Source organism: Drosophila persimilis, unplaced genomic scaffold (assembly GCF_003286085.1).
Source record: "Drosophila persimilis strain 14011-0111.01,24,50 unplaced genomic scaffold, DperRS2 tig00000191-arrow-pilon, whole genome shotgun sequence".
NCBI classification, from domain to species: Eukaryota; Metazoa; Arthropoda; class Insecta; order Diptera; family Drosophilidae; genus Drosophila; species Drosophila persimilis.
The window spans coordinates 6744697-6758621 of NW_020825298.1; the positions used below are offsets into that span (position 1 = coordinate 6744697).

At 45.3% G+C, this 13925-nt stretch overlaps 4 protein-coding genes across 7 annotated transcripts; 1 reads left to right on the forward strand and 3 right to left on the reverse strand.

The window, feature by feature from the left end:
* Positions 1–37: 37 nt before the first annotated feature.
* Positions 38–2043, reverse strand: LOC6589035. Of its 2 annotated transcripts, none has more exons than XM_026988377.1 (5): positions 1599–2043; positions 631–1538; positions 494–575; positions 318–434; positions 38–163 (listed from the first exon to the last, which is right to left on the reverse strand). In XM_026988377.1, the coding sequence occupies exons 1-5, from the start codon at positions 1920–1922 to the stop codon at positions 152–154; spliced, it is 1443 nt and encodes a 480-aa protein (XP_026844178.1). In that variant the 5' UTR covers positions 1923–2043; the 3' UTR covers positions 38–151. The 2 variants fall into 2 exon arrangements, with proteins under 2 accessions (XP_026844178.1, XP_002015082.1); XM_002015046.2 differs by having other exon boundaries at positions 288–434.
* A 65-nt stretch (positions 2044–2108) lies between these two features.
* Positions 2109–2973, reverse strand: LOC6589034 (putative oligosaccharyltransferase complex subunit CG9662). Its single transcript, XM_002015045.2, has 2 exons — positions 2801–2973; positions 2109–2728 (listed from the first exon to the last, which is right to left on the reverse strand). Exons 1-2 carry the CDS (start codon positions 2937–2939, stop codon positions 2418–2420), a joined length of 450 nt encoding a protein of 149 aa, XP_002015081.1. The 5' UTR covers positions 2940–2973; the 3' UTR covers positions 2109–2417.
* A 363-nt stretch (positions 2974–3336) lies between these two features.
* LOC6589033 (serine/threonine-protein phosphatase 2A activator) lies at positions 3337–4893 on the forward strand. The gene is made up of 4 exons (XM_002015044.2): positions 3337–3420; positions 3475–4098; positions 4168–4376; positions 4444–4893. Exons 1-4 carry the CDS (start codon positions 3393–3395, stop codon positions 4801–4803), a joined length of 1221 nt encoding a protein of 406 aa, XP_002015080.1. The 5' UTR covers positions 3337–3392; the 3' UTR covers positions 4804–4893.
* On the reverse strand, positions 4890–7343 carry LOC6589032 (bromodomain-containing protein 2). 3 transcript variants are annotated; one of them, XR_003408706.1, is made up of 4 exons: positions 5825–7343; positions 5710–5762; positions 5484–5642; positions 4890–5399 (listed from the first exon to the last, which is right to left on the reverse strand). XR_003408706.1 is itself a non-coding variant. In XM_002015043.2 (3 exons), exons 1-3 carry the CDS (start codon positions 7164–7166, stop codon positions 5577–5579), a joined length of 1461 nt encoding a protein of 486 aa, XP_002015079.1. In that variant the 5' UTR covers positions 7167–7343; the 3' UTR covers positions 4890–5576. The 3 variants fall into 3 exon arrangements, 2 of the variants coding, with proteins under 2 accessions (XP_002015079.1, XP_026844179.1); XM_002015043.2 differs by having other exon boundaries at positions 4890–5642; XM_026988378.1 differs by having other exon boundaries at positions 4890–5642; positions 5706–5762.
* Between the last annotated feature and the right edge of the window lie 6582 nt (positions 7344–13925).

The window sequence follows — 13925 nt, forward strand, 5'->3', positions numbered from 1 at the left end:
GGCTATTTTTGTGAACGGCGTTACAAACTGAATAAAATTTAAAAATTTAACAAACTTTATTTTATTAATATCACAAGCAAATTAGAATACACAACACACATTTTTTTGATTACAAAAACCACATCCGCTTTGGTGGGCGTTACCACAACTTCTATTGTAGGCGCTGAAAGAGAGAGAATAATCGAATTTTAGCTTTTAAACTATGACGCAGTTTTTAGGCAATTATTTATGCATTTTAAGGATCATTCGACACGGATGATCTTTAAAATGGAATGTCTTAATAATACTCAAGCAAGAAAACCATTTGGCGTTAGTACAATGCTCGAGTTGCCGCTCTTAAGAAGACCACGAATGAGGGCCAAATCATCGGGCGTCAGGGACCAGCCCGTTAACTGCCCCACAGATTGCAATTCCGGGCAGCTCTCCAAGAGTAACTTCAAAAGGAAAGAAGCTTTTAATTTAGGGAAAGTTTCCTCGCATTAAAAATATTCACCTCGACAGCTTGAACGGTGAGTTCTGGCGCCAAAGTGAACCAAATATCTTCCAGAACCTTGAAGTCGTGCTGCACAAACATGCTGAAAAGGAAGACTATTCAAATTTCTACAAATCTCGCATACAATCAGCTATTACCTGATGATATCCTCATCGGTAAAGTCCACAGTATCCACGGCCATGCGCTTGAGGTCCGTGCAACTGCAGAGAAAGGCTTTCAGAGAACTCGTCATAATGGCACTGCTGAGGATTTCCAAACCCTCCAGTTGCTGGAATTTGGCCTGAGCCTGGCCGTACGACAAACTGTCTATCAAGTAGCAGTCGAGATCGATCAGCGAGGGGCATAGCCGTGCCAGCTTGCCCAGCTCCAAGTTCCCAGTGCCCTTGATCATGGTCAGATGGCGCAGATTTCGGCCAATGGGCCGCTCCAGGAGGGGCAACAACTCAGCCACCACAAACCTATTGATCTTCAGTTTTCGCAGGGTTCGTGTGTGCAGAGCCCGGAGGGAACCCGTCTTGGGCGAGTCCAGGTAGAGGGTCTCCAGTCGCGGACACGTCTGCATGATCACCTGCAGCGTGGCCTCATCCGTGGCCGTGTCGTGGACGTACCTTAGCCGGCACTTGAAATGGTCATCGACATTGTCGAAGATGAACTTGAGGGAGGCGCCCACAAACGAATATGTGGACAGCGTCTCCACCTGTGGGCAGTGCTCTAGAATAAGGGCAACGTCCGAGTAGCAGATGTTCTCCTCTCCGGGCATGCCCACGTCCACAACAGTCAGGGACTGCGAACAGACTCCCTTGGCCAGCACATCAATGCCGATCTCTGTAATGTCCGTCTCCCCGGAGATGTCCAGAATTTGCAGGCGTGTTGACCATTTGCCAATCTCCTCCAGCAACTGATCGTTGGCTATGTACGGGACATACAGCTTCACCAGCTGCTTGCAGCGTCTCACTATGTCGTACATGTAGTGCATGTGCTCCTCCTTCACCCAGATGCCTTTGATGTTAAGGACCCGCAAGCCAGCGCCCTGAGCAGCAATAACCTGCAAAAAGGGAGATTCATCTAATAGCCAAGATCTCGCAGGATGCCGGAGAATAATTACCTGAAGAATCTTTTCATAGTAACTGAACGGAAAGACCTCCGTAAAAAGGAAGGTGACGCCGCAATTGAGCAGCATTTGCAGGCAGGTGAACCTCATGTTGGCGTCCAGATAGTCCGAGCTGAGTATGACCCGCAGCAGATCCTGGTAGATGTTCGATGTGGCACCCGACTGGGCCAGATACTCATTCAGCTCGACCATCACAATATTGATGTCTAGATGGACATCGGGGGCGTACTGCACATAGCTGATGGTGGACACCAGCAGGTTGGCCAGCTCGGCCAGAGCGCTGTCGCTCAGCGTGCGCACGCTGCATTTTTTTGACATGTTTCTGTGGTCGTAAACAAAATGCGACTCAGCAAAAACCGACGACGTGTCGGGGCAAGAAGATCGATTGAGGACTTTTCTGTGGTTACATCACTCGGTTCTCGGATCGCTCCAATGTTTGGGATTAGGTGTTCGTTTGGTGTCCAAACCTTTCTTAAGGTATAACTATTTTATCGAATTTTCTCGTTTCTCGTTGCATACATATGTAGGTATATATTCTTTATATTTATAAACAAAAATAGAATCTAAAATTATATATGCGATGGAAATTGTTTTCGCGCTGCGGGCAGAGAGCGAACGTGCCAAACGTATGGACAGCGCGAGGCAGACTGAGAGCCAACAATAGGACGCCAATAGTTTGCTGCTTCCTCAGCACAGCAGAGGCACTTTGGCGGCTCTTTTAATGGCTCTACGATTTGCCCAGGGAAATGGTCATCTATTATATATGCTTTACGGAATACTAAGAGAGGTTTGCCTGGCTTAACTTGGGAGATTCTAAGGATGCAGGTAGCTGGGCAGCTTCATGCGCATAAACAGCCACGTAGTGAAGAAGGACATCAGTATAAAAATGAATCCCATGGCGGTGAGTAGCAGCCGATTGAGATTTGTCTTGCCGGGTGAATGCGTCTGATCCATAATGATAAAGCCCAGGCCGCCGACGGTGAAAAGAAAGCTGCTGGCAAGTCCCTCCATGATATATTGTCCGTTTACTCGATAGGGCATAAAGGCCACAGGACGTGAGTGACCGTGCTCGTCCACAGTGGCACCCACGCTGGGCGGCTCCACTATAACATCATAGATAATGCCTGGAAAATGATGTTTGAGCTATAGCTATGACGTCTGCAGCATTTTTGTGCACGCTATATAGAGACACTCACCGCCGGTCACCAAAAAGTACGAGAGCAAAATTACACTAAACACAGCCATCGGTGAGGGCATTGGGATGCTGAACCGCCGCACTTTGATGTTGGGCGGCACCAGTATGTGGAAGGGAAGGCTGTACAAGGTCTCAATCATGGCTGCAGCTTCAGATATTAACAATGATTAATGTAAATAAATGGTTTTCTTTAAATTGGGACGTGTTCAGTGTGACCCTGGATGTATCTATAAAATATACCGTCTCATTAAAAAAATATACCGTCAATATACTGACGAATTCAAGTTCTATTTTACATATTCCTCGTTTTTGATCTTCCGTGGAATATTCTCAGCTATATAGAACATTTAGCCATGCCCACATTATTTTATCCGATTAATGAATCAATTTTCTACTTGATTGGCTTTATTTAAATAATTGCTTTTATTGGATTTCTATATAACGTTGAAAATGAAATTTAATAGATTGATAAAAGTGACAAAATATACCTATTATAACGATTGCCGGCCTATCGACAACCAACAACAAATAAAAAGTAGCTGCATCCCACATAAAATAAATTGAGTAACCGAGTAAAAGACAAATAAACAAGCATGGCAGACGCCAGTGCATATGAAGCAGGTAGGTGTGCAGCACTAAGTATTGAAAAGGAATGACAATGCTTTTTTGTTGCAGTTATATTTCCGACTATTGCCAAGAGGGTGCAAAATATTGGGGACCTAGGCTTGTGGCTGCGTTCCCGCGCCTACCATGATCTCATTGGCTACATCAATGGCACCAGCTCGGCCATACAGGGAATCAAGTCCACCGACCCAATGTACGAGTCGGACATGCTGCGCAAATTGTTGCGCATCTTCGAGCTACTGGAGAAGTTGGTGGAAAAATATCCGCCCTTGGACCAGCCGCAGCGCTTTGGCAACAAGGCCTACCGGGACTGGGCTCGGGACATGCGAGAACAGTTGCCAGAGCTGCTGGGACAGCTCTTGCCCCCCAGTAAGCAGAACTACTTGAACGAACTGCAACAGTATCTGACGGAGGCCTTTGGGAATGCAACGCGTATCGATTATGGCACTGGACACGAGCTGTCCTTCATGTTCTTTCTGTGTGCCCTGTTCAAGGCCGAGATACTGGACGAACAGGACATTGTAAGTGCTGCGCTACGCCTGTTCAAACGGTACTTGGAGTTTGCCAGGCAGTTGCAGCGGACATACAACATGGAACCAGCTGGCAGTCAGGGTGTCTGGTCACTGGACGATTTCCAATTTGTTCCCTTTATCTGGGGCAGTGCACAACTCTCGGGCAAGCATACGAAAATGTTGACCCAACAATGATTGTTATTCATACCTGTTTATATTTTCTGTATTGCAGTCCGAAGTCCATTCGACCCAGCCAAATTTGTGGAGGAGCAGATAATCAACGACTACAAGGATCAGTACATGTTCATCAGCTGCATTGATTACATCTGCAAAGTGAAGACTGGCCACTTTGGCGAGCACTCAAATCAGTTGTGGAGCATCACGGACGTTCCGTCGTGGGTGAAGATCAATATGGGTCTGGTGAAAATGTATCAAAAAGAGGTGAGAGTTCCCCCAGAGGCAAACCGTTTTTGTATTATTTTCCAAATCTTGCCAAACCCCACTTCAGATCCTCTCCAAGTTCCCGGTGATCCAGCACGTTTTCTTTGGCGATCTGATGTCCTTCGACACGGTAACCGCTGGCACAACTATCACTAGCGCCCGTCTGGGTCATGTGGCACCACCGCCGTCGAAGCGTAAATGCATAGTGCCCACCTTGGTGCCACAAGCTCCCCAGACACAAGCGCCCCCACCGCCGACTGAGGCTCTAGTCAACGACCAGAATGCGGGCGATTCGAGTAGCGAGAGCAGCGACAGTAGCGTTGTCCTACGTCCATCGGCATCAGCCTCTACGGCTTCGCTGGTGGCCGCCGCCGAGGGATCCGGTGACAATTTAAATGACATACCCAAGGATACGGCAGCCGAGTAGTTGTTAATGATGGATGATCCAACCTGTGTTACAAATCTCTTATTAATAGCGTTGCCATTTACTCAAAAATAAATTTGCTTTAAATGTGAATTGGGTCTCTCTCTCTAGGCAGAGGCAAAGATGGGAGATTAAAGATTTTTATGTTATTTTGTCGATGTTCAACTAATTGTATAAAAATGTAAATTTAAATGCTCTGGGTTATCATGTATTTTATTGACTGGATTGAAATTCTGTTTTCCATGTCGATTGTAGTTTTAGCTCTCATATTTCTGTCCAATCTGGCGACCATTGAAGGCACTTTAGTACTAGGTATGGTACTATTACAAAGAATTAAAGCTAGGGTTAAACCGAGGAGAATTTATAGATTATTTTACTGTCATTGATGAAAAATGTTTGAAACAAAAATTGGTATGCAATTGGACATCCATACGGACTTGATGTTAAATCGGTAACCGCTCATTATTTGTAAATTTATAAATTTAAGCTTTAGTTGTATTGCCATAGCTTCTGCCGTTGTCTTCTGATATTTTAAGGTTTTCAGTTTTTAAAGCAGAGCAAAACTGAGATCTAATTGCTGTGCCAATAGTTAGTTGATTCTTTAAATTAGAGACAAATAAAGGTTGCTTTATCATTAATGTGTAAAATCTACTGGACTGAGCAATCAATATACGAAGATTTACTTCTTTGTTTGGGGGTTCCTGCTGCTGAAGGTGTGTTCTTTGTTCTTTGATGGTTCTTGTGGCTCTCCGTCCCTTGTCTGTGGTGGCCCTATTTTACAAGGTATCCTCAAAGGCCGCCATAAGATTAGTCCGCGATTTGCAGTTTTTTCGGGCATGTAACTGAGGAAAAGGATAAAGGAATCTTAGTGGGGGATACCTAGTTTAAGGTTATACAAACCATACTTACATGGGGCCTGAAGGCGCGTGGCCTTCTGCGCATTGGAGTCTTCCAGCCGGTTTCTGTAGACGGGAAAGAAATGATAAAAAGTAGTAATTATCTTTTATGAGATCTGCGTGCTTACCGTTGCCACTGATCATAGTGGCCTTCTTGCCTCCAGGCGGCAGTGTCGGTTGCCGGAGTCTCGAGCTGCAGCCGGAGATCGCATTGATCCCTTTGTTCTCCGGCTTTTCAAAGTTCTGCATGGCTGAGATTTCCTCGGTGAGCTTTCGGATCTCTTCCTCAAGATCGATTGGATTTCTGTCGATGATTTTTCCCTTGGCACTGACCGCTTTTTCGACGCGCTTGTATTTACTTTTATCCTGAATCAACTTATAATTTCTCTGCATGAGGCTGTTTACTTTAAAAAGGGCTGTCTGTACCATGGACTGGCTGATTCGCAGCTTGTCGCTGATATCTTCGTCCGAGCTGGACTCGTTCAGCACCGTGTTAATCATTTTCTCTCCCGGCTTTTTGCGCTTCTTCAGGGCAGAGATCTCCTCGGCGAGCTTCTCCGTCTCATGCTCCAGACCGATTATGTTTTTATCGATGATTCTGCGCTTGGCACTGAGAAGGTCCTTGACGATCGCCCGTGTTTTGTTCTCCAGCATTAGCCTACGCTTCTCCTCCATGTGGTTGCACGTTTTGAAGATGTCCAACTTGGGCGAGCAGACGATGTCGACCTCTTCGTCCGTGCTGGACTCGTTCTCCACGTCGCTGCAGACCTCCTCCTCATCCTCGCTGGACGAGTCACTGAGTATTTCGCCGGGTACTTTTACGTAGAGCATCTCGAAGGCAAGTTGAAGCTTCTCGCACATGATCACGATGTCATGATGTACCGGATTATACTTGTAGCAGTTGGAGAATATCAATCGCATATCCGCCGCGAACGCCGAAGCACTCTTGTACACCCGATTGTCCAACTTCTGCTTCACGGTGCCCAGATCCATGGGCGTCTTGATTATGTTGTAGTAGTCGTAAAGACCCAGATTCTGTGCATCCACCGGTTCGTAGAAGGGCCAGGCATAGGCCGAGTGCTTCTTGCTGAACAGCACCATGAGGATCTCGTTGCATGACTTAAGAGCCTCAGAGAGTTTCTTCTTTGGCTTTACCAGGCGTGACTCGAACTTGACTTTGGGCAGCAGCGCCGATGGGCCTGGCTCCTGCTTCACATTTTGCATCGTGGAAAAGTCGTCCTCAAGCTTCAACATGAGCATCGCGGATAAGTCTACCTCGGGCAGCGCCGGAAAGAGTGGCTCAGCCTTTACTTCGGGCAGCACATTCACCTCGGGCATTGTGGGTAGGTCTTCATCAAGTTTCACCTCGAGCATCGTGGATATGTCCAGCTCAAGGTCCACATTGGGCGGCGATGCTATACGTGGCTTTAGCTTGGGCAGCGCCGAATCCATTAAATCCATTGAATCCATTTCAAAGTTAAGTAAATGTTTGCAGTTTTTTGAAGCGTAATCTTGTGGCTGCACAAATGCACGTGCAAATGCAAATAAGAACGAACGAGAAGCAGTATAAAATGTTCCACCCAAATACTTGGTACGTTGGCACTCACTTTTTGATCGGTTTTACTGCAGAAGTGCGTTCCTTTCTTTTTTTCTTATATTTCGTTAAATTTTTCCGGCAAAATACTTATTTGACGCAGTGACAGATAAAAATACGCTTCTAGAAAGAACTGGAACTGGTTCCATCTGGTTCGCCATCTTGAAAAGTTAACACACACACAAATACACGCATATATTGTATACGTATGTATATCCATATGATTTTTGATTTTGCGAAGAATTAAGCGAATTTATTCGACTTGGTGGAAGATCGGCGTCTCGAATCAGAGTCAATGCGCAGGGCTCGGATAGTCATCCCTGAAGATCATGCAAAGCTAGGCATAGGAAATTATATGCCGGCAGTTTTTTGTAGATTTAACACCTCTATGTTGTTTTCTCAGAGATAGACACAACTTTTGACTGATAGCCGTGAGATCTGACTGGAGGCGCGATTGCAGTTTGTCAGTTAATAAAGTCTAAGGTTGTACTTCTTTAAACTTAAACACACATAATTTAGGGGCTAGTTTTTTTTGTTTATTTCTTTTATCTCTTGCAGACTTTTGGTTTAATTTGAAATGGACTTAGGAAAGATTTTGGAAGGTTGCATACCTCAATATTATTTATTTTTGTATGGACAACTCATCAAAAAGAGCCCTCTCATAATATATTAGGCCAGATAAAACTATGGTCATGGTGCAACAGGTCCTTGTATTCATAAAACCTTTTAGCAGAATGATCCCGGGCTTCGCCACAAAAATACATTTTACTCAATTTCATAAAAAATTCTCACACCTAAAATACCGAAACCCAAATCCCAAAATGACAAAAACTGTGTAAATGTTAAGCCGGATTTGATGGAAACAAATGTACATTAATCCCCCTCCAGGAGAGGGCTGGGGGGGACAGAGCCGACAGGCAGAAAGAAAGAAAGAACAAAATCAATATGGCAAATGAGGCATGCAAATAGATGAACTTGCATCAACTTTTGTGGATACTTTCCCTCATCTTACTGCAAAATAAAACAGCAAAGTGGCAAAAGTATAAAACAAAAACTTTTGTGGGGACTCCTCCCCCCCTCCCCGAAGGCATAATCATTTATTTTCGACACATCATTTATCAAGCTGGGCGCCAGGAAGCAGCTTGCCACGCCCCTGCCGACCCATTCTTCTACCTCATTTCATCGCTTAAAAACTTCCCCCCTTCTATAGTTTTTTGTGTTTTTTTAAATTTTCTGATGGAACAGGGGTGTTGGAGCCAGCATTAAAACTTTGCCGACGCATTTTTTGATTGAAGACTCTGGAAAAACATGAACATTCTCTCGGTTCTCTTCTGTTTGTCGTGGTCTTTGGGGCAAGGAACAGGCCAGGCCAGGCCAGGCCAACTTCGGTCATGTTCATCAATTTGACCTCATCCAGGGGGTGGCAGGCTCTGGAACTGGAACTGGAACTCGGTCCGGCTTGATGTGGTTCGGTTTCTGTTTTTGCAAATTGAATGAAATTTGTGGGCGAGCTGTCAGCGGGCGGGTTCCAACAAGGTCCGTACATGATTGAAGGGCGGTTCTGGCGTCGGCGTCGGCGTCGTCGTCGTCGTCGGTGGCGTTGGTGGTGATGGATGCCAAGGTAGGACGACCTTTTAACTGAAAAATATTTCTTGGCCATGGACTGGCACCATTTGAAGTTTGTTTGCCGCATCTTTGACCTTACCCTTTGTTCTTGGAAATATTTACCTTTAAAATGTCTTCGTTGATTGGGTTTCCTCTACACTCTGGATGTTATTTTTATTTTTGGTATTATCTGTAATATATTATTAATTAACCTGTTTATTTCTTATATATTATCGAGTTAGATGAGTAAAGCCCGTACATTTATTTGGTATACGATTTTTCCAGGGTGGATTTTGAAAGTGTCTCCAGGAAAGTGCTCTCATTGCACATTGTTGATTGATACATTCAAATTTCTTCTTTGTCTGGTGACAATTCCAGTCCAAATGTGCTTTCTGTATGTCAAAAGCTGGAGTTCTCGTGTTACTAACCAAGGACTCTTTCTGTCGTACTGGCCAATCAGGGTGCTTTGTTCCTTTGCTATGGAAACACCTATTTGAGTCGCCTGGCCATTGGAACCGAAACTGTATTCGAATGCATATCTTGAATGGATTTCACTTCTCGGTGAATGATCGCAAAGGGAAACTGAAAGAAAGGAGAGGCGGAGAAATGATAAATTTAAAGGGAAAATCAAATTACGGACTTTTCAGCCATCATCAAGGCAGCAACTTCTCCTTCGCACTTCTCTACGGACTTTCATTCCCCCAAAAACCCAAAACATAATTCACAGATTTGCTTTGTCATCGCCTTCTGTTGCCTGTCGTTCTGTAACGCTCTGGAACAGGCATATGGCACACAACCCTTCGACCACCTCCGATTGTTCTTGTTTCTCCTGGCATAAGGGACCACACAGCATGTGCTGCCTCCTCCTGGTCGGCCTTCTTGGGCTCCTGCCCTGCCCTTGGTCACTGCTGGACTAACACAATGCGTACCATTTGGAACGTTTAACTCTTTGGTTAGCCATTTTAGTACCCGGTAATTGAGGAGTACAAGGGTGTCATGTACTCGTGAAGGTGTATGTAACAGGCACTAGTCAATTATCTCTCTAGCAGACCGCTCTCCTATCCGTTCCCTAGAACTCGGGTCTTGCCACGAGTCCTGTGATACCGAAAACCAAACTACTAATCAACAGATCTGCTTTAAGCCATCCAAGAAATCGTTTTCCTAGGTACTGTCCAGTCGGAATTCCTGCCTGTATCGTTCCCAAATGTTGGTATTCATGATTTGGTCTTCATTTGGTGTTCATTTTGGGTCGTATCCTTGCCAAGGTGGGGGCAGGGGGTTTACCGTCAGCTGGTTAAACACACAAGTCTAGAATGGAGTCACATGACAGAAGGAAAACATTGTGCACCCAAAAGCCAGACGCATATTTCAGAGCCAAATGTTTGGCCTCAGTTAATCTAGGAGTTCGGGGACAAGTCCAGTGTCAAAACGGGGGGAGGGGGAATGAGCTGTGGTTCCTTGGAGTAGTTCGTGCAACAAAAACGGACTCTGGTCAATGTCAGACACAAAGTTGCCACTGCACCGGAATCGACTTCGGGCCAAGAAAAACACGAAAGTTGATCAAGAACTTTTCCTCAACGAGAGGTGCACCAGCAACAAAGAATACTCGTATTCCCCCCAACCACCCATCCCAGCTATTACTCGTATTTTGCAACGCACATTTCTCTAGACAATAACTAATTTTCACCATGCACACGTCCAAGTTGTGGAACGCCGCACCCGGACGTGGACCCGGACCCGTCCTCAGGTCGGGTTTGAGCTGTAGTTCTCGCCCGAGAGCCGGATGAACTTTTTGCGACAAGAGTTTGAGAGCCACTTGGCAGACTGCTGCCCCCCGTACCCTGCTCAGCTTCACTTCTCGACTTCGTTGGCAGATCCTAAACTTTAGCAAATTGCACAGTTAGGTGGCATGGGGCATGTGTTGGAAAACGTCAAGAAAGCGCCACTGCAGCATAATTGCCAGTGCGCGAATATTTCGATGCTATTTAGAATTTAGAGTTTAAGTTTAACAATCGAGTTACTCGGACCAACCGAATTCGCATAGCCTCTTGAGTGGTGCCGGCAGCATTCCAATGATAGCGAATTTAAATCACTTTCGATGCCTGCAGATACAATAAGAAGGTGTAAGGAAGGAAGGAAGGTAAAGTATCATTAACTGTCCAGTATTTGAGGAATGTGGATACCCTCAGAGAGAAAGGTAACACGAGGACAGCGACTACAGCTACGAGAACAGTGAAGAGAATGTTAAAATTAGAGAATATTATTATGAGAGTCGCTAAAAATAAAAATCGAGTCGGACAGCAGCTGCTTCCGAGTTCCATTGGGATGAGCTGCTGCTCTGGAGACTCTCTAAGCTTGGATTCAGAAGGAATGGCCTTGCCAAGAACCCGACATAATTGTAGTTTTCTAAATACTGAATTTGACACACAATAAATAGTGAAGAGGGAAGGCGTAACGGGATGCGGTTTTCACAGTTTGTAGGAAGTACTCTAGTATTTGAGTTACACGTACATATTACCTTTTAGTTGTCTATTACCAAATGTGGCTCTATGGAATCCTGGAGGCTGCACTGACAGGACACAAGTTTTCCGTGTCTCACGGTCTTAGCCCGCGCTTAACCCGCCAAGTCATCAAAGGTTACAAATCACTGCCAGCTTGAACCAACTTAAAATATTAGCCCAAATGGTTTGGTGGAAACTTCGTCATGCAAACATGACTTGGCAGGCATCAGACTCCCGGCAGCAAGTGGGGGGGGGGCAGTGGGGGAACGCGAGAGTGTGGCATATCCCAGCACATCCGAAATGTGCGCCAGCAAATTGCATCTTCCTCCCTTTGCTCCCGGCTGCCAGGGGCCTTTTATTTCAGCTACTTCGTTGGCTTCCAGCTCTGGAATAGACAGCTGCCATGCATCCTCTTCGCGTGTACATATCTCCCTCCATATCGCTCCGACTGTGTGTGCATCGCAGATTACATCCCATCGATGTGTGCTTTGGCCACTGGCCAAAATGTGGGCTTGGTTTTCGCTTCTAACCAAAGTCCAGGCCATAAAAGAAGTGAGCGTGTTTTTAGTTTTTGTGGTATTCCCGCATGTGTTTGTTTTTAATACGTTTCTCATTTCTTTATGGGTTCTACGTGCGTGCTGGTTTTAAGCCCTCGAGGGCCTCATCTGCTTATTTGGTCAGGTGCCTGGCTGGCTTATTAATTAGACCACAAAGTGTCCTAAAACGGAGGCCACAATGGTTGCTGCCACAGGAATTAGTGTAATCCTGAGAAATAAGGAAACAAGAATGGACTTTCTAAGGCATTGTTGCAATTTATTTTATCTTCTCTTACGGTATTTTTTTTTGGCAATACTTTCAAGAAACTTGATATTCTTGCCACTTACAGAAGCGGTGGCCCAGGCCTGCCATTTTAGTCGCATATTCAAAAGTTCAGAAAAGAAACCACAAATGGCCCCTCTAGCGGATTTGAACGTGTTGACATTTTTATACTATATATGTGCTCCTTTCTCCTTTCTTTTTTCTTTTGTAGTGTTTTGTTCTCAACTTTTTTCGGGTGCGCTGCAATGCTGCCTACAGCAAAATATGCTGTCTTGCACAAGGGCTCCCCGAACGGCATTCAAATGCACAATTGTTGTCACCACGACAACGTTGGGCGCTGTGTGCGCTTTGCTCATGTGTAAGGAGCACAGGGTATTATGATTTTCAACAGATGTTTGCGACTCCATAGAGTATGCAGATATATCCATGTCCGTGGGACTGGAGAAATAGTTTATAGAGACTGTTTGAAATAGAGCAAAGAGCCTTACCTTTAAAGATTTACCGCCTAGAAATCGTATAACTCTTACAGCTGTAGAATGTAGAAAACAAGTGCGACTGTTTTTGGATTTTTTGGACCGAAAAGTAAGTCTTTTCTGCTTCTCGCCAAAGGCTGTGTATATTGTTGATGGCTACTGGGACCGACTTAGCTGCCATAGCCATTGACGAACAGACGAAGGCGAGTACTCGGAGACCAGAGTTGAAACCCCGCCATGGAACTGCTTTTTGATCCACCAAGCAACATCTGTGTTACCAGGTATCCCGTTGTCGAGCCACTCGACCACCGACTGCTCTCTTGTTGTTTTTCAAATAGCAGCTCTGTGTGTGTGTGTGTGTGTGTGTGTGCGGGTCTGTTAGTATGCTAAACATCCGGTGGCAGTTTCTACTGCTTTTGATTCCGCTGCGGCTCTCCTGCCCGCCTGCTCTCGCTTCTGTCACTCAACTTCCGCTCGAATAGAGTGAAAAATAGCATTTTAGTGGGCAGATTCCCACTGGGGACAACCTGCTCGCGTGCTTCCTGCCATCCCGTCCATGCTCCTTTTTTTTTTTTGGTTGCAATGGAGATTGACAATACAAAGGAGAGCGAGAGAGAGAGAGGAGAGCGCGAGTCAGCCATCTTGATTTAAGCTGTCAGCTGTTAAAGTCACTCCACTCCACGCCCCCATTCTCCTCTCTCGTTGCTAGCTCTAACCAAATTAAATAGTACAATTTACAAAATGTGTCTGTAGTGTATGCTCGTTTTGTGTAAGTTTTGTAATTGCAAAAGTTCCTACATCATGGATGTAGCGCTAAAAAAGAAAATGAAACCGTGCAGCGGTACTGCATTTCTGGGTTATTTTTTATGCGTTGACTCTGCAAAGAAAAAGTAAAGCAAAAATTGCAAACGACTTAAATAAGCAAACAGAAGCGAAGAGTACACACACTCCCACACTCGCATACTCGCATGCAAATGCAAATACTCTGGAATGAAAGACTGCAGATGGAGCAGAGCGGAGCAGAGCGGAGCAGAGCAGAGCAGGCGAGATGAAGTCAGCCCCCAATGCCACACACATACTCGCCCAGGAATGACATGCTTTACGACCTCCTCCTTCTAAAAATACCTTTAGGAAAATACAATTTTTCGCGCTCAGCTACTTAAATAAACTACTTTTTACTACTGACTGACTTTTACGGGCATTGTTGTCAGTGGCATTGTTGTTATCGGGGCTTCAG